Genomic DNA, 26,459 nt, shown 5'->3' with positions numbered 1-26,459 from the left:
TTTGTTCAAAGATCAACTTTTATTAACACGTAATAAAACTGTTAGCAACAAGATGGTAGAAAACTCTGGAAGTTACGTATGTACAGAAACATTCACATGTTACCAATAAAAATATTTAAATAGAAAACAACACAAAACACAATATTTTATAATTACTACAAATAATTAGATGACACGAAGAAGAGATGCTCCCTGATCTGTAACTGATCTGTAACTGATCTGTAACTGATCTATAACTGATCTGTAACTGATCTATAACTGATCTATAACTGATCTGGAGTCAGTTTCCCAAAAGAACAACTGTTAGTAAAGTCGCCACCAAACAACATTTTGAAGGTTTGAATTAAAAATATTTGGGGAGAAAGTTTCCATCAGTTCTCAGATATTGAACTTTATTTATCGGGTGATGGTTCGAATGAGACGCAGGTTTATTTATAATTTCTGTTTTAGTCTGCAGTGTTTCAGCGGCGCTCACAGTCGCAGTCTGGTGAGAGAACTTTTGGGAAACTGTCTCCACAGAACGTCCGAACATCCAGACAAAGTTCGTGGCGGCTCAGACCCAGCAGTGGTCATACGCCACTGTAAAATAAAATAATAATTTCACTCGCAGCCGAGTGACGAGACCTGAAAGACATGAGGCAGCTGGTTGTTGATCCTACACGGCGGTGGTGGCGTTGGCCCATGGAGGGAACGAGTCCAGGCCGAAGATGACACGCCCCCAGCTGTTGATGGCGAGACTGATGCAGCTGATCCCGATGACGTTCATCACCACGCCAGCTTTAGCCTGCAGGGGGCGCAAAGAACACAGAGGTTATTATGGCGTCATGGGCGGAGCTGAAATAGTGGTGTTTTCCTCCAGAATCGGGACGCACCATGTCAGACACTTTGAGGATACCGGAGGAGAAGGCGATGGCGTTGGGAGGCGTGGCCACTGGCAGCATGAAGGCGAAGGAGGCGCTGAGGGTGCAGGGGATCATCACGTACAGAGGGTTCACGTTTATGGACTGAGACTGCGTCAGGACACAGAAACACACTCATGTCAACGTTCAGTCAAAACGACCGCTGATCAAATTATTCAGTTTCTAAAAACGCAGATTCTCAACTTCGCTGTTTTTTCTGTCGCTGTTACGGTCGATGAAACTTCCTGTTGAGACCTTTCACACTAACAAGTGTTGAATTCTTTCCTGTTGTTGTTGAGAAGCTTTTAATGTGAAACATCTGCAGGAACCTGAACTGAACAGCTCTGCTGATGACGAATGACTGTGACGGCGTGAATGTACGGTGTGCATCATTAGTGTGTGTGTGTGTGTGTGTGTGTGTGTGTGTGTCTTGGTACCATGGAGGCCAGGATGGGCAAGAAGAGCGTTGCCGTGGCGACGTTGCTGGCACACTCTGTGAAGGTGGCAATGAGGAGGCAGAGGATGATGGCGATGGCCCAGGGAGGGATGGAGTGTAGCGGCGTCATCTGAGCGCCAAGCCAGCGGGACAGACCGGACACCTGACGACACACACACACACACACACACACACGTTAGTATGAAGAAAACATGACATCACTGAAAGGTGTAAAGCTTCTGCCTGGATCTAGTTTCTAGTTTCAAGTGAGAATGTTTTTTACATCATTCAGCACAACCTTTCCACATACTGTACGTCCTCACTTTGTAAAACGTCCTCACTTTGTAAAACGTCCTCACTTTGTAAAATGTCCTCGCTTTGTAAAATGTCCTCGCTTTGTAAAATGTCCTCACTTTGTAAAACGTCCTCACTTTGAAAAATGTCCTCATTTTGTAAAACGTCCTCACTTTGTAAAATGTCCTCACTTTGAAAAACGTCCTCACTCTGTAAAAACGTCCTCGCTTTGTAAAACGTCCTCACTCTGTAAAAACATCCTCGCTTTGTAAAATGTTCTCACTTTGTAAAACGTCCTCACTTCATAAAACGTCCTCACTTTGAAGAACGTCCTCACTTTGTAAAAATGTCCTCACTTTGTAAAACGTCTTCACTTTGTAAAACGTCCTCGCTTTGTAAAATGTCCTCACTTTGAAAAACGTCCTCACTTTGAAAAACGTCCTCACTTTGTAAAACGTCCTCACTTTGTAAAAACGTCCTCACTTTGTAAAACGTCCTCGCTTTGTAAAACTCTTCACTTTGAAGAACGTCCTCACTTTGTAAAAACGTCCTCACTTTGAAAAACGTCCTCACTTTGTAAAATGTCCTCGCTTTGTGAAATGTCCTCACTTTGTAAAATGTCCTCGCTTTGTAAAACGTCCTCGCTTTGTAAAATGTCCTCGCTTTGTAAAATGTCCTCATTTTGTAAAATGTCCTCACTTTTTAAAAACGTCCTCACTTTGTAAAACGTCCTCGCTTTGTAAAACTCTTCACTTTAAAGAACGTCCTCACTTTGTAAAAACGTCCTCACTTTGAAGAACGTCCTCACTTTGAAAAACCTCCTCACTTTGTAAAACGTCCTCACTTTGTAAAAATGTCCTCACATTCCACAGTGTCTCTCTGAAGATGTTAAACTCACCTCACTGCCTTTGGCCAGAGCGAAGCCGCCTCCCAGCAGCAGGACAATGTTCCAGGGCATCTTCTTCTGAGTCACCTGCCAGGTGAGCAGAGCTGGGGCGGGGCCTCGAGACACTGGGGACTCTGATTGGATGAAATCAATATTATAATCAAATCATTGAAAGAAATTCAAGAAATGTCAACTGTTTGTGTGTGTGTGTGTATGTGTTACCTGTGTGTGTGTGTGTGTGTGTATGTGTATGTGTTACCTGTATCACAGCTCCTCCAGAAGCAGAGGAAGTGCGGCGGCTCAGAAGGAAGAACAAACAGCAACACAGCAACAAACAGAGCGACGGTGGCGTCAGTGACGAACCTGCAGATACAACAAACATTTATTTATTTACTTTGATCAAATCAGCAGAAAACAACAAACATTCACATCCCACAAAAACAAACAGGACAAAGTCAATGAAGACTCTTTTATTAACACGGTCGAAAAACCAGCTCGCCTTCAGAGGGCAGCTTTATGACATCACAGACTGATGAATGTCTACAGTGTAAATATAATAAAATAATAATAAAACCTATAATAATAATAATAATAATAATAATAATAATAATAATAATAATAATGATAATAATTTATCTAAAAGTTAATTAAATCCACAGAATATAAACAGATGTTTTGTCTCAGGATAAAGTTGTTTTGGTTGATTAACAGCTCAAGTTACAAAGATAAGAACAGAGACGCAGTATTTATACGACTGCTGTTTCATGTGTTCAGTACCGTCCTCTCTGCTGATGGCTGAACGTGATGCCGACTCGTAGTTTGATGTCGGATTGTTCTCAGGTACGTTGGATTTTTTTTGTAACACTGTAAAATGGCACCAGGATGAATAAATAGTGACCCTACGTGTTCTTCTCCAACTCTTTATCCTCCTCACGCAGCTTCACTTCCTGTTTGCCTTCATGTTTGTTCTGCAATAATCAGATGTCCTCCTGTCCTCTGTCGGCGTGGAGTAACGGGTCACATGGTGCAACAGCAGCCGCTCAGTTCATGAATGGGGATTTCACCACAGAGTGTTTGTGTTTGAACTGAGCGACCAAAAGTACTGGCACGTCCCCAAAATCCATGAATCCATGTCCTCTTCACACCGAGTGTTTTTTTAATGTGTTATTCATTCATTGAAAAAAAGTTCAGGAGGAGAGTTTCACCTGCCGACACCAAAATGATTCACTTTAACTCACTAACTCTGTACCGTCCCAACTTTCACCAAACGTCCTCACTTTGTATAAACATCTCCACTTTTCCCAAATGTCCACACTTGTTAAAAATGTATAACTTTCCACATAGTCCTCAAGTCTTAAAAATGTCCCCAAATGTCCTTACTTTGTAAAAATGTCCTCACTTTGTAAAATGTCCTGATTTTGTAAAAATGTCCTGATTTTGTAAAATGTCTTTACTTTGTAAAATGTCTTTACTTTGTAAAATGTCTTTACTTTGTAAAAACGTCCTCACTTTGTAAAATGTCCTTACATTGTAAAAACATCCTGACTTCGTAAAAACGTCCTGACTTTCCACATATGTCCTCACTTTGTATAAACATCCCCACTTTTTCCAAATGTCCACACTTGTTAAAAATGTATAACTTTCCACATAGTCCTCAAGTCTTAAAAATGTCCCCAAATGTCCTTTACTTGTAAAAATTTCTAACTTTCCACAAATGTTCTCACTTTATAAAAAAGATCTAACTTTCCATACTTTGTGAATAATGTCCATCTTCATACAGATGTCCTCTCAGTCAGTCCAGAAGTGCAGCGAAAAATTAATTCTTTCTTCAGTAAATTTAAATTTACAACTCACTGTTGGTCTCTTTAAGGATGTTTTTTTCCCATGTCGTCATGTCTCTGTGTTGTCATCATGTCTCTGTGTCATTGTCATGTCTCTGTGTCATTGTCATGTCTCTGTGTCATCACATCTCTGTGTCATCATGTCTCTGTGTCTTCGCCGTGTCTCTGTGTCATCGTCGCATCTCTGTGTCTTTCCAGTATGTATAAACCTTAATCACCATCTCTTTAGGGACGCTGAAGGATTGCAGGTGAAAGTTGAATCCTTATTTTGGCATCAGCTGCAGTTTGCTTACGATCAACCTGTGCAATCAGGAAACATGTTGAAATCACCTGTTTGCACAAACTGCATGTCCAAGGTGACTGCCACCCCCCCCCCCCCAACCCCACCTTTAAAAACCAGGTCAGATCACCTGAGTCCTGCTGCCAAAAAACACTTTCAGCCTCTAACTGACCATCAGCCTGCTGCTGCTTCACCTACAGAAGGATCCAACTTCTTTAAACCCCTCAGGTCCAGAAAATATAGATGTTCATTTCTTTAAGGAAATGACAAACATCAAACATTAATATCTGTTGGTGTTGTACGTTTCTGCAAACCGATCTGTTGCCATCTCCCCGTGTCAGCGTGGGTTTCCTCCAGGTGCTCTGGTTTCCTCCCACAGTCCAAACACATGCAGGTTAATTGGTGACTCTTGCCCAATGCCAGCTGGGATAGGCTCCACCCCCCTGTGACCCCAACAGGATAAGTGGTTATGGAAAAAAAATGAATGAATGAATGAATCAGCAAGGCTGTGATTTGCTGCAGGACTCAATTGTGATATTGCTTTTTTCAACAGCTCTACAAGAGCCATGAAGTTTAACATGACTCACACACGTTTGATCTCAGGACTAAATCTCAGACCAACAGGCTACGTTAACTCTATAAATATGTTTCTGTGTGAATATGAGTGATGGTTCATTTCCAGGAGCGTGAAGGAGGAAGAAGCTCACAGTTTAATAAAAGTGATTCTGTTTCTGTGATGAAAGGTTTTAAATTAAAATGAGTTGAGGAGAATAAAAAGAAAGAGATCAGAGCTCAGATTTTATCAGTCCATCACCTCCTGATTCTGATCACTGATATTTTTCTCCTTCTTCTCGGAAATGGACTCAGGTTTTTTGTTGTTGTAATTTCAGCTCAGTGTTGAAGGACGGACACTAGCAGGACAAACAGAACAATGGATGACATCCTGTGCTGGTCATGTGACCCAGCTGGGACTTTATAAATTTACAACACAATGCTGACATCGCTATGGACATGGACGACGCAGAACGGACCTCAGACCATCCTGCACAGGTGGTTCCAGGTCTTTAGATGGCGCTATAGAGCCGCTGAATGACGGCGGCAATATGTTGCTCCAGTGTGGGTTTAGACAACATGGCGACATCATGGAATCAAAAGAGCTGTGACATGTAACTCAACAGCATCGGCCTCTAGTGTGACATATAACATACGTGTTAGCAGCTCTTTATAAACAATAACAGTGACATCACATGTCAATAACGATCATTTAGTGTCCCTGTTATATGGTGGCTGATCTCATCCTCTGCTCGGAGGGTAAGGAGCTCCTGGACCTCATTGTTTTCACTACTTGTGGACATTTTCAGCTGCTGTTCTTCCTCTTCGAGTTAGCTGCTAACTGCTAGCAGCAGCTTTTTAAATCTCCCGTGGTGGGGTGCACTCATAACATGTCGGCAAAAAGTCACATCTGTGCTGCCCACGGTCCCGTCCTGCTGGACAGACATTGTTTCGGCGCTGTTACTACCTTCCATGCCGCTTTAAAGGTGAGATGACTCCGTCCCTCCGTTCTGTGATCGTACCTTTTACACGAAACGGTGAAGCAGAACAACGACGTTATTGAGGTGACGTTGAAGAGGAAACGTAAAAGACTTTTAGGAACTTGTTACAGAAGGGTTTGTCAGATTTGTTTCGGATTTTGGGTGGTACAATCTTCAGACCTTAACAGTGAAACGTTACCACAATTCTGTTTCTTTTTCCTTGTTGCCATGGCGATGCAGCAAATTCTGACGTTTCAGCATGACACAGGACATTGTCGTAACTTGACTTTACGGTGTCCAATCTGCCCCAGATTTCACAGCCTGAAGTCATCAACAACTTATACTGACTCACAGTCAGAGCGCCACCTACTGCCAACAGGAAGTCGTTCTACGTTTAATTTACACAGTGTGATCTACACGACATACAACAACATGATGTATAATTACTGTGTTTTCTCTATAGCGCCACACAGTGGGATACAATTTGCAATACATCTTATCCAGCAACAAACAGTCCACACAGCAAATAACATCTAAGTCATGAGTGGAAGGTTGCATCAACCAGCGTCCCGCCAACACCCCCGACATGCACAAAGGTGCAAGGGCCCGTTCATTATTTGGATCAGTGTTCATTTTGGCAGCTGTTCTGGATTTAGTCTTAGCCTTGAGACCAAAATGTTTATTAGTTTTAATCACATTTTAGTCATTCTTATCCTTAAAAGTTTTAGTTGATGAAAATTTAAAAATTTTTAGTGGACAAACATTTTAAAGGTTTTAGTTGATGAAAACTTTTAGTTTTAGTCGATAAAGCTTCAAAACATTTTAGACTTTACTAGATGACGATTCAAAATGTTTTGGTCGCCAAAAATTTTACATTTTAGTCTTTTTTTGTGTTTTATCTTCAAACTACACACAACAAAAATGAAATATCGATTTTATCATAGTTTTTATTATCAAGATCTTTCTTTAGCTTGTCATTGTCTCGTTTTCGTCATTCGTAAAAAAGGTAAAAAATGTTCACCATTGTCTTCGTCAGCAAGATTAACACTGAATAAATAAATACATACAAAATGACAAAGTGTGACTGATCTTTCAGTCGGAGTTCAGAGAGCACTTGTGTAAAGACTCGACTCTGGACCTGTTCATGTGCTCATGTGGTGAGCGTTGAGACCAGTTGAGTGTCGGCAGCCTCGGTGACCTGCAGCCTGACGCACTTCATGCAGCGACAGTGTGCAGGTCAGTCCCACAGTTTGTACCCAGGACACGTTTCCTCTGTTTGTTCTTCGCCTCTGATTCCTGTGTGTTTGCCCCGAGGCAAGGTCTGCGTTTGACAACACTGCGGGTTCATTCAGTCGTCTGAACTCTTTTTCCACTTTACATTAATGCAGGACCAGAGCTGAACACACACACATGTACACACACACACACACACACACACACACACACACACACACACACATATTCAAGGTGGTGTTCGGACTCCAGACAGCAGATTAAAGGATCTACAGACTGAATGTGGAGCCACAGAGACTCGACTTCAGTCCAGACTGAGCAGATTGAAACAGACAGAGGAAACGCAGGTTCAATCACTGCAACAAAGACGGCAACCTACACTGGTATTTCAACTAATTGTGATGTCATTTCCTAGAGTATCTTCAAGAGCTTCCTAGCCCTAGAACCTGTACAACCTGAGCTAAAAGGTTTAAGAAGTCAATAAACCAAAAGAACTGATTCAAGTATTGAAATTGTGGCATTAAAAAAATAATACAAAAGTCAGATGTTTTTTCATCAGATTTTACAAAATAAAAACACCAAACATTTTGATCCAAAAGATTTTTACATGTAGAACCATAAAGAAAATATTCGTAACACTCCATTCGTTATTTAATATCTGAGATACGCTCATTTTTATGAGCCAAGTAAAAAGGCGTTGCGATGAATTCTTTATTCATTCCTCCTGCAACACATGTAATGTAGAGCAATGACGTCATTGACGTGATGATGGGGAAGACAGAAGCTTTAGCTTTCTGCTGCAAAAAGAATAAATGTTCTCTCTGTTGTAGTTTTATTTTAGATTGGTTTTTACAGGATTATGCAATCAACGATCTCCTGCAGGCATTGCTATCAAATTCTGGTGTAATTCCAGTAAATGATTATGTTCCCACTACACGTAAAGTAAGGTAAGGTAAGGTTATGATGTGACGACACAGGAGACAGAGGCCTTATCTTTGTGTTGCTAAAAGAACATTACGGTTCTTATTTTAAATCTGTTTAAATCTGGATCATGAAAACAGCGACCTGCGGCTGGTTCGTCTGTTCTTAAAGGGTTAAACTGTGAAGATACTTTACAAAGTTTGAGCAAGTCTTTTATTGAACGTTCTCTAACCCCCTCAGTTACTCTGACTCGACTCGTGTACGAGTCTGTTGGTACTCACTCGGCCTTGGCATTGAAGACGTGGGTGGCCCAGCCGTCCATGAAGCGCGGGTCTCGTGTGAACCACAGCACCACCATGAGGATGAGGAGTGCCAGGACGCTGACCTCTCCGTAACTCACCGGCCCCAAACGCCGATGCTCGTCCCGGATCACTTCGTATGCCGCTCGCTCCTTCTCAGACTGCACCGCCCCGCAACCCCACGTCTTCCGCAGGCTGTGAAGAACCAAAGTCAACATTTAACGACTGGCTGATTGAAGATCTTTAAGAAAACTACCAATACCAACAACCAGTGCTGAGAGACACCTGAATAACCTCAACTCGACTCTTCACAGGAAGCTCTGAGTGAACTTTTGTTTGGGTGTTCTGGTGAAGACACTCACTTGAAGCCGATGAAGAGAAACTGCAGCCAGAACCAGGCGAGCATCAGCGTCAGCACCATGGTGGGGAAGGCGAATGCGAACCAGGACGCAAAGTTGATCACGTCACCGTTCTGAGGGAAGAGTCTACGAGAACGAGACAAACAGGAAGTTAAACATCACAATAAACCTTTATCAAAAAGAAACATCAGAACATTTCAAGCAAAGGTTCGAACAGAGCTGAGATCAGAATTTGAGGACTGACACCAGAGGTATAATAAAGTTTCTCTACAATGAACAAATGAAGCCAAAGTTTTCAAATGTTAAAAACCTCAAACTCAAAGAGGAAGCACTGTAAACATCAGTGTGTCGTCTGTTCAACATGAGGGAACCTGAAACCTTTGGTCTGAATGGGTATAGAAGAGAACTGGATACGGCGTTGGAGGCGGGGCCTTCTGTTCATTCCCATTAAAGTTGCTATGTCACAATCAGAGTTGGGAAGTAACCACAGACTGTTTAAATAATGGATGCAGCCACCCTGATGTCACCTGTTGGTGTGTGGACTCCTAATTTGAAGCCTCAAGTTCGGCACTTTGGCCGTCGCCATCTTGATTTTTGGAGCCAGAGGTAACAACGCTTTGTCAGAGGACTTTCACCTCTACATATTACGCACTGGCTATCTTTCTGTGTCTGCTGTTGAGGTTCTGGATGCAGCAACCAAAGGCAGGATGTCAAAAACATGTGGTCATGCCGGAAGTGAACAGCAGGCTGCCAGGTGAAAGTCGGGTGTTTGCTGCATCCGTTGCTCTGCTCTCTCTTACAGTATTACATTTCAAAGGTAACCTTCCTCACGATGGTCACAACCTCAGCAAAATGACTTATTTCATTACCAGGATTTGATCAGTTTGGTACGATAACACTTGGAGAGTCGAGAAGAGCCACAGGACGAAATAATTTTATCCTCATTCAGGTTATCGGAGCGCTAAACAGGAAGTTAGCTGCTTGGCCATCAGAAGTCTGGAGTGCTCCTGCTCTGTGGGCTCAGTGATGCAGACGATGTTGGTAATTCCAGAACATGAACTGTTTTGGTGTCAGGCTCCACTGAGCAACTTTTATAAGAATGAAGGAGGCCCCGCCCCCAACACTGTGTCCTGGTCTCTTTATAGATCCATTGTACTCACTGATTTTCAGATGTCTGTTTGACAGTGACACTGTGAATCATAGTCAGAGTGTCGTTGCTGTTAGCAGGTCGTTGGTTTGGATTTGGAGCCAATTGTGTGTGTGTGTGTGTGTGTGTGTGTGTGTGTGTGTGTGTGTGTGTGTGTGACACCTACTGGCTCATCTGTCCCATCAGAACCAGGTTCGGTCCGGTTCCGGTCAGAGTGGCGATGCCCCCGATGCTGGCAGCGTAGCACACACACAGCAGGAGTCCTTTACTCATGCTCCTCCTCTGCTCCTCTTCATCACTCAGCTCCACCACCTCCACCTGACAGCTGACGTTCTCCACCGCCACGACCACTGCAACAGACGGTTCATACAGTCAGTAAATCTGCGTGTGTTGATTAACCGCAGATTCTGATCAGTCTCCAGATCATGCATCAGTTTTTAGTAGTTTTTGGGATGTTCTTAGACGGGCTGTGTTACAGCTGTGATCTCATGAAATCTAACCACAAAACTAATCCTATCATCATCCCTTGTTTACTTAAATTGACCTATGGCTAAGCCCCGCCCTCAAACACGATGAGCCAATCACAGTGCATATAGCCATTCCCATACACTGGGACATCCTCTGCCTGGACGTCCATTGAAATGCATTACAGAAAGTCAGTTTGTTCGGTTTTATGAGCTTTTTCTGAGATTTGAAGTTTAAAAATGGTCAAACGGTGTGCATGGGGTACATGCAACTCTGACACAAGGTATCCTGAGAGGCTGGGCGACCAGGTGTATTTTTTACACTTTAAACCACATCTCAACCGAGAAAAGTGTCTCCTTTGGATAAAGTTGTGTGGTAACGTTAGACCACAACATCAACTCAACGTGAATAAGATTAACAATGATGTCTACATCTGTTCTAAGGTAAGTCAACATTGTGTTTGAGGCAACATATTGTCACTTTGCTGGAAAGAAATATAAAGTTATCTTTAACATCTCTAGCTAACGTTAGCTAAAGTTAGCCTAACGTTAGCTCCTAGCTGCGTTGTTCATCATGTCACCTTGTTTGCTGGGAGTTCATTAGCCTATTTTGTTCTAGTTTTGTACTTTGGTGATCGTACATCATTGTTAGCTGTTGTCCAAAGGGCTCTAGTTAAGCTAACGTTAACTTCTGGAGCTTAGCTTCATTAACTTATCTGTAATGGCAGAGATAACAAAGGTTGGCAAACGTTATGCTGAATGATTCAGTGTAAATACTGTAGCACCAAACTAACGGAGAGACACTCTTGGTAAAGATGGTAAAAAGGCCGTTATCCTTTTCTCATATTCTGAGCCAAAAACCTTAACTTCAGTGGCACTTTAACTTGTTGTCTTTGATGGTGACGGCAACCAGATGCGGTTCACAAGCGTACACTGTGACCTGTAAATTTTGGCTTGTAATTTAAGCTTTTCATCGACCTTCTCAACAATAAAATGATGAATATATCCCTCCAATGCGTAGTTTAGGCCCTTTTGGTTACTTCTCAATGACATCTGATCGTTATGTCCCCAAAAATCATCAATTGCCTCCTGTGAAATGCCGTGTACTGTGACACCTGCCATAGCGCCGGTCACTGAATGTTGATAGTTTGTCCAGGTGAGTGGAGGGGGCGTGGCTTAGCCATAGGTCCGTTAGAGGAATAATCATGCTGTAAAGTTTGTAAACAGGAAATTCAGCCCTGCTCTACGCGTTGTGAATTGTCTCCATTAAAAGTCATTTTCTCTGAGCAGCTCCTGTTTGCAGTGAACTCACGGATGTTCGGACAAGTGTCCCTGGATTCCTGTGATACTGAGGAAAACTTAAAAACAGGAGGATTCTCAGGTTCTGCAGTCATCAGCGCCTATTGTCTGTGATTTTTCAGGGATGTTTTCTCATGATGGACATCAGAGATGGTGACGTCCTCTGGGAGTGTAAATCACTCTGAATCTAAAAAGTACTCAAGTACTCAGCGTTACGTCTCAGATGTCAGAGTATCCCAGAATGCACCAATAAAAGTTTCCAGAAGGGTCTCAGTTCTGAACCACTTTTTTTGTGGTGACAGAACAGGGTATTTTTTAACATGATGCCAGGTCATTTACAGCGGCAACAAACTGGGTATTTTAAAAAAAAATGTTGGGATGCTGCCAGCCATGTTTTGGGAACAAAACCAGATCTTTTTTAATGAGATGATGGGAAATTTCCAGCAGTGCTTTTGGCAACAAAACCAAGCATGTTTTAACGAAGTGTTGGGACATTTTCAGACGTGTTTTTGCCAACAAGACTGGGTCATTTTCAATGAAACACTGGACCATTTCCAGTGTTTTTTGTGGTAACAAAACCAGGTATTTTACTGGGGGACACCAGGTCATTTACAGCCTTGCTTTTGGCAACAAACTGGGTATTTCAAATGAAATGTTTTGACAAACAAAACCCACAAGCTCCTGGGACATTGCCAGCCGGGCTTTTGGTGAGGAAACCAGGTTATTGTTTTTTTCTTAACAAAATACTGGGTGTTTGGCTTATGGCAAATAAACTATAGTTCAGGTTGGTTATAAATGGTTACAAACACTTGCACTTGATGTCCAATATGAAATTACACGAGGAATCCACTGATTTAGCATTACACTACTAAAACACTGTTACTTTAACCAAACACTCCACAAAGTCGTTGACGAGGTAATATTCATATTTTACTGCAGTGAACAGAAACAAACAGCTGCTCTAAAGAAAAAAAAAATCAATCTAAAGAGTGATTTTTCCACTCATGGATTTTCTCCTCTGTGGACTCACCGGGTCCTGGTGGTCCTGGAGGTTTGTCCTGTGGTGTCGGTTTGATGATCCCCTGTCTGTCCATCTGACCGTCAGAGGACACTTTCTGCTCAGAGGACATGTTGTCTTGCAGGTTGCTGGTTTTCTCTGAGTTGCCTTGTGTTAAAGTTGCAACATTCAGACCTGGAAGGAAACACACACATTACAGGTCAGTGTCAGACCACAGAGAAACTGAATCCAGTCACTTGATGATTCAAATATTTTGGCGACAAATCCTGATACTATTCAAAAACCCTCAGGACATTCCCAGCTGAGTTTTTGCTGACAAAATCTGGTATTTTTTAATGAGATGCTTGAAGTTTTTTCAGCCATGTTTTTGGAGAAATCGGTATTTTTAAAGAAATGTCGGGACTGTTTCAGCTGTGTTATTGGCAACAAAACCAAGTATTCTTAAACGAGACATTGGGATATTTACAGTCATGTTGGTGACCAAACCGGGTATTCTACGCCACAACATGTTTTCCGAACCATAACCAAGTGGTCTTTGGGCCTAAACATAACCTCACGTTAACCACAGCATTGTTGAAGCATAAAGTTTCAACATATCTGCTACATAAAACCATGTATTAGTCATACCGTTCTCCAGCGTGTTCGGAGCGGCAGTTTGCAGGATGCCACCGGTTTTCTCCTGATGCTCCAGGTGGAAGTCGACACTCCCTCTCTGGCTCTTCGAGGAGGGTTCAGGGTCTACGTTGTCGTGGAGCTGGTCCAGGACGGCCTGGACGATTGGGACCATCATGGCGGTGGTGGCCGTGTTGCTGATCCACATGGACAGGAAGGCCGTCACTCCCATGAACCCCAGCATCAACCTGGGAGACAGAGGTACAGGTAGGAGGCTCAGTTATCTGTGAGTGTAGCTGTAAGTAAACAGTCTGAACTCTGTGAGAGGACACCAGTTTAAACCTCCAGACTAACATGTTGCACATGAAGAAACAAGTTGTGTTTCTGCTTCTTAACAGTCACATGGATAAGTCAGAGTTTACAATGAACCTGGGGACTGATTTATGATCCATGAATTAACCTCACTGCATCAGTTTAAAGATAAAGAACAGATAGAAATCATTAGGACTACATGTGATGACTGAAATGTCATGAATTTTTTTTATCAACTAAACCGTTGTAAATTGTTGTCGACTTAAAGGTATAATATGTAGTTTTTCCATATAAAAATGTCTAAAAACGACTAAACCAATATTATATATTTTGTTTAGTTGTGTACTTTGATTATCAGAAATGTTTCCAACAATTTTTCAAACCCAGATAAATATGAAATATTAATAAAAGTTACGGACCGTGTCATTAGGTCACATGTCAGTGGCGACGTAACTCCAGTTACCATAGCCATTAAATGAAGGAGAAGAAGAAGAAGCAGACCGGATGAGACGTCAGAGAATGAACGTTACTGTTGCTAGGCTAAGCTAACTCGTCATGGATCATGATTATGCATTGACGGTTGCTGCACCTTCTGACACTGAAGCTGTCCCGGTAAACAAGCCGGTAAAACGGAAACGTACGGGTCAACCAAGCGATCCCAGAAGAATTTGGGATAAGAAGAAAGCTAAATCCAGGATAAATATTGGTGTGGCCTTTCCGAGATGGAGAGAGCTTCGTGAAAATCTAGGACTACAATTCGACGCCGACCTCGCATGTGTGCTACTAGACAGGTAAGCAAACATCTGGCTGATGTTATCGAAATATTAATCATTTCCACCAGTGTATTGCAAGCACTGTTGCCCGCCGGGGCACCAGCGCTCCGGCCAGCGGCAGATCTGTATCTGTTATATGACTACAACTCCCATGATCCTATGCTACTTCGTGACGTCATCCAACTCCGTCTTCTGTTATTGTTTTGGTTTGAGACCTCTAGCAGCAGAAAATGACATATTGCACGTTTAAGCGTTGAATTTTTTCGTAGAAATTGTAGACAATTAGAATTTTTGTCAACTAAAATGTTTTGAACTTTTTGAATTCAGTTTGAAATAAAATCCTGTCAGCGTCAGATAATGCTGAAATGATAAACATTTTATGAACTTAACATTGATGCTAAATGTTAGCATGAGTGAGTCTGAACGTGGAACAAACCCTGAGATTTAATAACAACATGACCTCGTCTCTGGCGCCACCCTCAGGTCAAACATTACATTGTAATTCCACAAGTGAGAACAATAGAAAACTTTTTATCTACTGAACAGTTTAGTTTCAGTCTGATGGCGTGCTACTGAGTGTTATAAATAATATCTCTGTTTAACAGATTCACTTTGTTCTTGTATTCAGTAACAGACATCGACCCTGTAGCTCAGGAGATCATGTGACTCACAGGGCGGGTCGGACTCCGACCAGTAGCAGAACTCGGAGTGCGATGCGTTTGTGGAGGTTCCAGTGCTCCACGGCGACGGCCACCATCAGCCCGCCCACAAACAGCATGTTGGTGTCCTTCAGGTACTGCATACACACCTGACACACAGCAGGAAGGATTGACAGGTGTTAGACAACAAACCTCAACACTGCACAGCTGCTTTTGACACTTCATGCAACAAGAATGATGCCTGTACCAGGCACCAGGACCTCACACACAGTCAGCAGGTCTTTATGCAGCTCTATGTAATAATTCTCCATGATTGGCCCAGTGTTGAACAAAAGGAGGTTAAATAAGGCTTTACACTGTGAGGCGGAGCACCATGTTCATTTGTCCAACTAATATATGATCCATTCATCCTGCTGTGTGTAAATCATTTCTCAGTGTTAGAAGAAGAGTCCATCTTTCCATCTCATGAATCTCTTGATGATGATTTTCAGGCAGTTAGAAACAGGAGGATCGACCTGTGAATGTTTGCAGGACTTATTGGTCATCAACACTTGAACTTTGTAATGATTAAACCAGAAGTGAAACAAAAGGTGAGTCATTTAAAGTTTTAAAGTTAATGAGCAGTTTTTGTCAACCTCACACACTGACCACACAGGAAGTGTTTCAGCAGCTGGAGGCGACTTTTTGTGACAGTTTTTAATCAGAAGGAAGCTTTTTGCTTCATGCCTCGTGTTTCTGTGAAGGCACCTGGTGTTTTTGACAGAAAAAAACAAAAACAAACTCAGTGCAGAGCTGAAAAACGCCCCACGTCATCTCTGCTCTGTCCAATGGGAGGACCTGAGAGGCGGGGCTTCTGTGGTGGTCATGACAACCAGTTTACAGTTGGTGAACAATGGAGGAGAAACTGGTGGTAGTGGTTGCTGGATACCCAGAGCTATACGACTTTACAAAGCACAGTTAGCACCATCTCAATAGAAAACAGCAGATAAGTGCAGTACTGTAAACGTCCATGATGGAGGAGAAGCTCCTGGACCAACTGGTGGTACTATCCATGATCCAGCCTCTTTTTTAGGGTCTCATGTACCCACACAGATCTCTGTTTATCTGCTGACAGCCTCTCACCCTCAACCAGAGCTACAGACAGTACCCTCTGCCTCAACATGGCAGCAGCTACACACTGATTACTGCAGGATACATACAATTAAAATTGATAAATAAACAGTGGATAGACTACACGGGAAGGTTAGGGTGAGGAGGTGATGGGGTGGTTGCCTGCCTTTTTTTTCAGTGTGGTGCACATTGCGTGCTTTCTGTGTGATCAGGGCCTCAGACTGTAGATGAGAATTAATTTCTTTGGGTTATTTTCAGCCTTTTACTTCATTTTATTGGTCGGTGCAGATTTTCGTAACAAGGCAGGGACGTCTCTCAAGATTAAAAACACAAAGACGTCCCAGCAACACCACTGAAGGAGCTCATGTATCCTGGAACAAAATCTACCAACAGTTCAGTGTCACTTCTGGATTTTTGCCCCTCTAGAGTTCATCTCTCTGATAAAGACCTGTGATAAAAGATGAAGCAGGTTTTTCCGTTCAACCACAGACATTGATAGATATTAACCTCAATGTCAAACATTAATTTAGTGACTCGTGGATTTGCCCCAAAAATATTGGGGGAGGAAGGGAACCAGTTTGGGGACCTCAGAGTTACGTCTCTGCTCTTTGCAGATGATGTGGTTCTGTTGGCTTCATCACACTGTGACCTCCAGCATGACCTGGGGCGGTTTGAGTGTGAAGCGGTCGGGATGAGAGTCAGCACCTCCAAATCTGAGGTCATGGTTCTCTGCTGGAGAACGGTGGATTGTTCCCTCTGGGTTGGGAGAGATTTACTGCATCAAGAGAAGGAGCTCAAGTATCTCTGGGTCTTGTTGATGAGTGAGGGTAGAATGGAGCGTGAGATGGATCAGTGGTTTGGTGCGGCGTCTGCAGAGATGTGTAAGCTCTCGATGTCCTGGTCCATCTCCGTCCCAACCCTCACCTGTGGTCATGAGCTCTGGGTAGTGACTGAAAGAATGAGGTCACAGATACAAGCAGCTGAAATGAGTTTCCTCTGTAGGGTGTCTGGGCTCAGCCTTAGAGATAGGGGGAGGAGTCAGACATCTGGAGGGAGCTCGGAGTAGAGCCGCTGCTCCTTCATGTTGAGGTGGTTCAACATCTGATCAGGATCCTGGTCCCACTGGTAGGAGGCCCTGGGGCAGACCCAGAACACACTGGAGGGATTATAGATCTCATCTGGTCTGGGAACACCTCGGGGTCCTCCAGGAGGAGCTGGAAAGTGTTGATGAGGAGAGGGACGTCTGGTCTGGACACCCTTGCTGTAGGGTGTGTGTGTGTGTGTGTGTGTGTGTGTGTGTGTGTGTGTGTTCGTGTGTGTGTGTGTGTGTGTCCAGTCTTACATCTCTGGACTCCATGATGCCGAGGACAGGGAACAGGATGGTCGGCAGCAGCGCCGTCACTGCCAGCGGCAACACCTCAGTGCACCAGTACACCGCCATGAGGGCTATGACATAAGCACAGGCCGCCTCCTACACACACACACACACACACACACACACACACACACAGAGAAAACATTTAACATATCAGGTAACTCTGACTCCCAAAACATTTAACTTTAGTTACATGATCAAAGCTGCTGATGCTCTGATGGTTCCTCTGTGATGAGATCTCAACGGTGGATTTTAAAGGATCAAAAGTTTCTGACTGTTGGAGCAGATAAATAATCACCTGAGCGTCTCATCAAACCGCAGCACCTGGTTATGTAACATGTGAAGCCAAAGATGTTTTTGTTGGAAGCTGAAGACGTGTTGACTCAGACTCACGCTGTGAACTTAAACCTCTACGACGCGTCTGCTCACCTGAGACTCTGCGTTTGTTCACCTGCTGGACTCCAGGATCCAGCTGTGACGTCTCAAACCAACTGATGTGAAGTGTTCACGTGTGCAGCGATGATGTAACGAGGAGAAACGTGAGGAGAGGGCGACTCACTGACAGACTGACAGTTATTATATAACGTGATGTTTAAACTTTATAAAGAGAAAAACACTTCCTGTATAATATTCATAATATTACTCTGAATAATGAGTACATTTACTTTCAGTACTTTATGTACATTTGGATGTGAATAACAGAGTACTTCTACGCTGTAGTGTTCCTACCTAAAGTACGTCTCCCACAGCTGGTTGTATATGAAGCAAACGTGGAGGAGAACATGTGTGAAGCTTCACGCTGTGACTGTGAGAACACCGAGCGGACTGAATAACAATGAGGTGAAATGACCCGTTAAAGAGGCCTGACCCTGCAGGGAGCTGAGGACAGGAGTGTCTCTGTCCAAACACGCCGTCTCTGTCTCAACATGTATTCACGTAAAGACATGAAACCTGAACAGAGTCTCACATAATGTTCCTATAATGTTTTCATAATGTTTTTATAATGTTCCTATAATGTTTTCGTAATGTTTTTATAATGTTCCTATGATGTCAATAAGATAAGATAAGGACAAGATAACAGCAAATGTGTGAAAACCTTATGTTTCTTTACTTTTTCATTTTCACCTTTATGTAGTGACAACACTGTGGTTAATGTGTGTGGTTAAAAAAAACTCATGTTGTTGCTAAAAACATGGCGGCCAATGTCCCAGCGTGTCTTTAAAAAATACCTGGTGTGTCGCTGAATCACAGCTAGAAACGTCCCGACGTCCTGTTAGAAAATACCTGTTTTTGGCACCAGAAAGACGCCTGGAAATATCCGGACATCTTGTTAAAAAGTACCTGATTTTGTTGCAAAATAATCAGTTCTGGTAAAGACCCGGCATCTCGTTAGTACCCAGTTTTGTTGCCACAAACACAGCTGGAAACGAGCCAGTGTCTAATTCAAAATGTCCGATTTGTCAGCAAAAATGCAGCTCGAAATGTCTCAACGTCTCGTTTTGTCGCCACAAACGCTGCTGGAAACGACCCGACCTGTTGTTAAAAACATACCCGGTTTGTCGACACAAACTCAGCTCGTACACGTGTGATCTGAAACACGACACTTTAGAAACGACGATGATACGTGAGAAATATACTTTTGCAGAATCGTTGAGTTGAACGTTTTCTCCAGGCGACTTCTCAGTTTTCTGTTGAACTTTTAAAGAGTCTGAACTCTGTTCGTCAATCAGTGACAGAGGAGTTGTGAACGTAACCTGCTGCCTGTCGGTGTCCAAACAACTGAAGCTCAGCCTGTTGGTCTGACCAGTTTAAATCAGCCAGTAAATCCCCAGTTAAACTGGTCAGACAATCTTCAACTGGTTTTACATTTACTCAGAGTACTGAACAATGTTGAGGTTCTTGTACTGAAACATGAAACTAATCAATATGTTCATGCATCAATAATATCTGATTGATTATCAATACTTTCACTGCTGGTACTTTAGGTCCATGTTGATGCTGATACTGTCCCACAGCTGTTTCTTAGTCAGTGTTACTGGTGTTACTGGTCAGTGAGTGGTGAACTGGTTCAGTCGAAGTGGTTTGTTAGTTTCACTGATGAAGTATCAATAAACTGGTTTTGTCCACTGGGATATTTCTAATGAACTGGTTGGTCTAACTGGTTGGACATCAGCAGACTGGTTGATTAAACTGGGCAGTTTACTGGACAGTGGTTTGTGTTACTGGTTCATATCTGTTATTTGTGGTGTGGTAAATGTACCTGGTCAGTGTTCAGTAAAAGAGCAACTTAACTGATTAGCACTGGTGATTTATACTGGTTAGTGTTCAGTCTAGTTATTCAAACTGGTCATTTGTACTGGTTAGTAGCTCAGTAAACTGGAAAGTTGAACTGGTCAGTGTTTGAAAGACTGAAAATTGAAAGTGGTTAATGCTTCGTAAAATGGTTATTTAAACTGGTTATTTAAACTGGTTAGAGCTCTTTGACTGATCATATTTAGTGAACTGGTCAATAAACTGGTCAGTAAACTGGTCAGTAAACTGGTCAATAAACTGGTCAGTAAACTGGTCAATAAACTGGTCTCACCGTGGTGCTGACGGCGAGCGGCAGCAGGATGAACGGACTGCAGACGAGAATGACGACGCCTTTCAACCTCCAGACCTGCTGCAACATTTTCACCCGCAGAGGAAGAACCGCCATGGATGATGATGGTGATGATGATGAAGATAAAGATGATGATGATGATGAAGATAAAGATGATGATGATGATGATGATGAGTAAGTCTGAATGACTGTCAGAGAACAGCTGGATCAATGAGACTCTCCTCTGTCCTCTGTGCTCACACTGCTTCTGCTGCTCTGTCTCATTTGTGATGCACTTCACGGTCGACACTAAATATTAACTCCATGTGTGTTACACCACACACACACACACACACACACACACACACACACACACACACACAGTGTGTCCCAGCAGGTGTTATCTGAACCTTTCCACACAGAGTAAACACTAAAGAGGAAATCAGATCTCCTGTTTACGTCACTTTTTTATCTTCTTGCACAGATTCAACAAAAATCAGTAGAAGTTCACGGTTTGTTCTGAGACGCAGCAAATATGTGCCGTCACATGACCATCACTCAGATCAATCTGTCAACGTGTAGCGCTGACTGACGGTGGTCGACATGTTCCTACAACAGCAGAAACATGTTTAAAGACGGTTTTATGATCATTTTAAATAAAGTCTGTACTTTTTTCTCTTCATCAAATGTGACATCTGCTTTTTATCAAACATTAATAGTCATAATATAACAATAATACCTGTGTGAATATCTGACTCACCCTCTAACAGCTCTGTGCACACAGCACTTTGAATTTATCAACGACAAAATCTGAACTTTATTACAGAAATAATTTGAACTCTGTTTTTTTGTTAAATTCCTTTTTATTCTCTCACAGCTCACGTTTGTTCAAAGTCTGGTTTAATAAACTTTTACTAAATTAAAGTTAAAGCTGGACTTTCATTTATAATTAAACGCCTGTTACATTCGAGCCAAACGATGTCGCACATGATTCAGGCCCCGATCACACAGAGAGTTTTCTTTTCTAATCGAATGCCACTTGTAAACAAATCAGCAAATAGTTTGTTGGACACAGATAAACAGAGATCTGTGTGGGTACATGAGACCCTAAAAAAGAGGCTGGATCATGGGGAGTACCACCAGTTTCTCCTCCATTGTTTACCAACTGTAAACTGGTTGTCATGACCACCACAGAAGGCCCGCCTCTCAAATCATCCCATTGGATAATGGGAAAAAAGCAGAGATGGCGTGGGGCACTTTTCTGCTCTGAATTGAGTTTTTTTCAACTCGAGGAGTTCAGAGCGCTCCGACAGAAACACCAGGTGCCTACAGAGCGCAGAAACACACTTCACTCTCATTAAAAACTGTGACAAAAAGTCACTGACTGAGCATCAGTATTTGACAATTTCATAGTTATCCATAGTTACACTTCTGATTTATTTATTTTTTTGCAGGGTTAATTTCGTTGATGAAAACTCTGATTAAAATTTTCCATTGACGACCTTTTTGTCCATGACGAAAATGAAACGATGACGAGCTAAAAATAGATCTTGATAATAAAAACTAAGATAAAATCTATGTTTCATTTTTGTTGAGGAGACGAGACGAAGATGTTAACGTCGAAAGCCGAGAACAGTCGTGCTTGTGATTATCATCAAATGCCACATGAGTGACAGGCTGGTAAACTCCAGTAAATAGTCTGCACCAGGATGTATCGTGAGCCACGTTTCTATGCAAATGAGCTTCACTGCAAGAGCAGACGTCTTTCCAAAGATCAGCACTAACAGCCGCTCACAGTTACAGTGAAACTACCCTGTTAGCACAGGACATCAACATGTCAGACAGATGTAAAATTTTTGTTGGAATGGAAATTGGCTTGACGACAATTTAAATGTCGAACACTGGAGTTTCATGTCGTGTGGACATTAACATTACCACATGCAGACTATGGGTTTTGTTCTGTAAACCTTATGACTAAATGTTATTCTATTCAGCGTTAATTTTATTGACGAAAATTTCATCACTGACCTTTTTTCCACGACGATAACAAGACGAGCCAAAATAGATCTTAATTATAAAAAACTAAGATGAAATCTGTGTTTCAAACTAAGATGGAATTTATGTTTCATTTTCCTGGACGAGACGTGATGAAAATGTTCATGGTGGACTATCAGACATTGAAAGCAGAGAGCGGCCGTGTCTGTAATGATCTTCAGCTGCCTGATGAGCCACAGCCTGGTAAACTCCAGTAAATAGTCTGCACCAGGATGTTTGGGTCGGTGCAAGTTGTGAGCTGTAACTCAGCAGTAAATAATCAGCCGTGTGTGTCTGACTGTGGATGGTGGAGCTGCTGAATGGATTTGTGGAATTTGTTATTTGCAGCGGTGGCTGTTAGCAGCTAGCTCCGCTCGCAGCCTTCACAGCTTCACCCCGCAGGACTGTCAGTTGCAGCAGTCGTGTTGTGTTTGTAAAGAAAAATTAACTTCATTATGCGTCATCTCATTTTTTGTCACTCGTTTACAAACTTCTGTTTTGTCCTCTTTTCGTCCCTGTAAGTTTTCTCTGTCTTTTTTCTCCTCGTCTTTCCTTCCGTCTCTTTCTTCACTCACTGTCCTCTCCGTCCGTCTCTCTGTCTTCTGCTTGTTCTGTCGTCGTCCTGCTGAGTTCAGACAAGATGAAGTCTCACAGCTGCCCACTGAGTCCCACAGGGAGCTTCTGACAGAGAGAAACTCAAGATGTGCCCATCTGAAAAACAAATTCAGATAAAGAGAAACATCAGACCACACGTCTGAATTCACTCACCTGGATCTAACAGTGTTTCAGGCTCCCACTGACTCACCTGGTGGAGCAGGGGCCCCATGTGTAGGGGCTGCGTCCCCGCCATGGGCTGATTCCAGCCTGCGGCCCCCCGCTGCATGTCAGAGGATAAACAGACAGTGTTTCAGTGTTTTCACCTGCAGTCCAGAGATGTTTGTCCTCTGCTGTCGCCCAGTGGACGTTAAAGGTCTGTGCGTTTCATTTGATTTAATTCACTCCAGCACTGCTTCCCAACAGAAAGACAGTCATAGCTGTGAATGTTATATATCAGCATTTCATTCATTTCTGTGGAGAAAACGAAATGAATTTGTTCTCTTCCAATTTCAGATCATAATTAAAGACATAAATCTTAAAAAGCTGACAGGATGAGGGCGCAGTGAAGGCCTGAATATAAGCTTCATTCACAGAGCGTTCAGGGCGAGGCACTTTTGATTGATTGATTCTTTTAATGACCACACAGCCAGGCTGGTGGAATTTGTTTCCAGTACAGCTCATTGGTACAGGTTCCAACATAAAGGACACTAAACATAAACATAGATATACATACAGACAAACACATATTCATAATACATAAGGGCCGTGCTCAATCCTCAGTGTTCAGAGTTCAGAATGTTTATTGCAATAGGAATGAAACTGTTTTTGAAGTGAGTTGTTTTGGAGGCAGTTGTCCTGTAGCAGAAGGGAGACGACCTCCCAGTGCCTCTTTCAAACCATCTGAAAGAGGAGTAAAAGAATCCATCTATTTGAAACTGGAAAATCCATCTCTCAGTATCCCCCACCTATAATGCCGTCCTTTCATCCTTGCCCAGGAGACTTAACAGCTTAAAAAACAATGGTCGTTCACAAATGGCCTCACGTGACTCTAACGACTCAACGACCACTGTTGACACACCATTGGAGCACTAACAAACCAGTGACATCATTGGCCTTGTGAAGACCTCCTCAGAGGTTAAATACCCGGGTGCTTCCACACCAGTTTGTCAGACTAGTTCCAGCCTAGTCAGACAAGCATGAACTGATGAAGCCTCTTGGATAAGAGGTGAAACGTCTTCTAAGACAAAACCAAGTCCAGTTGTGTTCGATTCAGTTGCCTTGAGATAACTATGACCTGGATAAATGAGAATATCCACAGGCACAATACAGACAGAAAATCCTACAAGAGTTTCAAACAATAAAAAACAAAGACTGCAGCTCACTCTGAGTCGATGTCCACGGCACAGACAGGAAGTCTGAAAATGCATCTGAGGCTTCCTGAATGTAAAAATCCCTCATTGATTCACTGATAAACGAACATCATCATCATCATCATCATCATCATCATCATCAGGGTGTAAAACACATTGGATACAGATGTGGAGTTTAACAACTCATGTAGAGGTCATGTGACACAGGTCACATGATGCATTGGTGTGACCCACTAAATGAAAATGCGACTGATATAAACTGTGAGTGATTCACACATCGAGTTATAAATAAGAATTATTATGAACTGAGACAAACCTCACATTAAGTGACAGAAAATGAAAATATGCAGTAAAGTTTAAGAACAATGTGATGAAGACAAGAAACAATATAACAACAGTGTGGATGGAAACAAACTCATAGAAGGTATAAAATTAGAATATTGATAAAGAGGTTGACTCATGATGACGAACAACAGGACGTGACTGTAGGAACAAAGTCAAGCCTAAATTTTCAAAGGCAGGTGAGGGTGTGTGTGCACCTGCAGACGCCCACCACCAGCCCTGGATCAGTTCTCTGTAGTCCCTGTCATCTTCGTCTGTGATGAGGCTGACAACATTTGTAAATGGCAGTTGGCTGAGAGGTGTGTAAAGTCTGCGGTGTAGAGAGTGAAGAGGAAGGGAGCCAGAACTGTTCCCTACAGACTGACAAGCTCCTTTTACACTGCCAGATTTTCGGCGAATGTTGGGCCGTTTTGCCGGCAAGTTGCGAGTGTTTAGACACACAGAGGCGGATTGGCGAGTTGATCTGAGGTGCCCAATTTTCCACCTCATAGGGTAGACATATTGGTGGAACCTTTTAGCTTAAACAGACCAAGGCAGCCTTCTCATAGGGTAGACATATTGGTGGAACCTTTTAGCTTAAACAGACCAAGGCAGCCTTCTGCAACGGGAGGGGCTGTTGATGACTNAGCAGCTAGTAGCAAGAGGGAAACACAAACCTGACAGACACTGTAAAGATGAGCAACTGGGGAGACAAGGAATTGTGCGCCCTCCTTGTCCTCGCAAACGAAGAGGCTATCGTGACATAGTGATGAAACTATCAGGGCTAGGTGGTAAACTGCTAACTGCTAACATGCTAGCAGAGCTAACAGTAGTCAGTCACAGTTGCTCCTCAAGTTTACTGTATCTCCGTTTGTGTTATTTGACTCCTCCGTGCATTTTGTTGATCATTGTTCATTTTATTCAATAAAAATGTAATTAAAGGTGGATAATAAACTCTGCTGACGAGTTTGAGCTCAGAGAAAATAAGTTAATTGAAAAGATGTATTTGTAGCACTGAGCTCTGTCTCATAACTCCCTGCAATCTGTTTCTCTTTCGTGGAGCAGTTAGAACTCCACAATTTGGATGTCAGCACTGTCAAGATGGCTTGTTGTTGGTACGACCTGGTCTCATTCCACAGTCGTCAAACCAGAGCTTGGTCTGTGACTTCTGTGATTGTAAAGCCAAACCCTGTTCTTTTAGTGTTTGTTGTTGAAGGAAAAAAAAACATCAATGCAAGGGTGTTGTGCCGACCAGAGTTGGGTATAACGCGTTACAAAGTGACGGAGCGCAATGATGATAATGGAAGTCCTTGTGCCAATCGGAGGCAGCCCCCCAGAGAGGACAGCTGTCTGTGAGACCTGCACCTGAAGGGATTTGCACACCTGCAGACCACAACCAGAGCTCTGTTGTCCAATCAGAGTCCTCAACTGAGTTACAAAGTAACGCGTTAGAGTACTTTGATTACTTTTTGCAGTAACGAGTAACCTAATGCGTTAGTTTGCTGTTTAAGTAATCAAATACTTAAGTACATTTTCAAACAAGACATCAGTTACTTCCGTTACTTTTAGAACGCTGGTCCTTCAGCTCCGAAACAGCAACGGCTGTTGTTTGGTTCTAATAACGGAGATAACGTTAAAGTTCTGACAAATGTTTCAGAATAAAAGCCTATTTAGAAAATGGAGGGATTCTCTCAGCCGAGGTTATAAGGGGCTTTTAATTTGAAACAAGTGTTGAGTTTGAAATGACGGTGCGATATGTTAACTTTACAAAGACAACGGAGCGGATAAACAGTAAATATATAAACAC

At 42.6% G+C, this 26,459-nt stretch overlaps 1 protein-coding gene across 1 annotated transcript; it reads right to left on the bottom strand.

Moving 5' to 3' along the window:
- On the bottom strand, window positions 1-20,629 carry LOC126385160 (solute carrier family 13 member 5-like). Its single transcript, XM_050036736.1, has 13 exons — window positions 20,334-20,629; window positions 17,717-17,845; window positions 15,277-15,413; window positions 13,536-13,768; window positions 12,921-13,082; window positions 10,294-10,477; window positions 8,984-9,106; window positions 8,604-8,816; window positions 2,775-2,878; window positions 2,528-2,649; window positions 1,337-1,498; window positions 873-1,010; window positions 1-784 (listed from the first exon to the last, which is right to left on the bottom strand). Exons 1-13 carry the CDS (start codon window positions 20,445-20,447, stop codon window positions 656-658), a joined length of 1,950 nt encoding a protein of 649 aa, XP_049892693.1. The 5' UTR covers window positions 20,448-20,629; the 3' UTR covers window positions 1-655.
- Between the last annotated feature and the right edge of the window lie 5,830 nt (window positions 20,630-26,459).

Source organism: Epinephelus moara, chromosome 3 (assembly GCF_006386435.1).
Source record: "Epinephelus moara isolate mb chromosome 3, YSFRI_EMoa_1.0, whole genome shotgun sequence".
Lineage (NCBI taxonomy): Eukaryota > Metazoa > Chordata > Actinopteri > Perciformes > Serranidae > Epinephelus > Epinephelus moara.
Note: the sequence above shows the minus strand (reverse complement) of the source record. Positions and strands in the feature narration are given on the sequence as shown.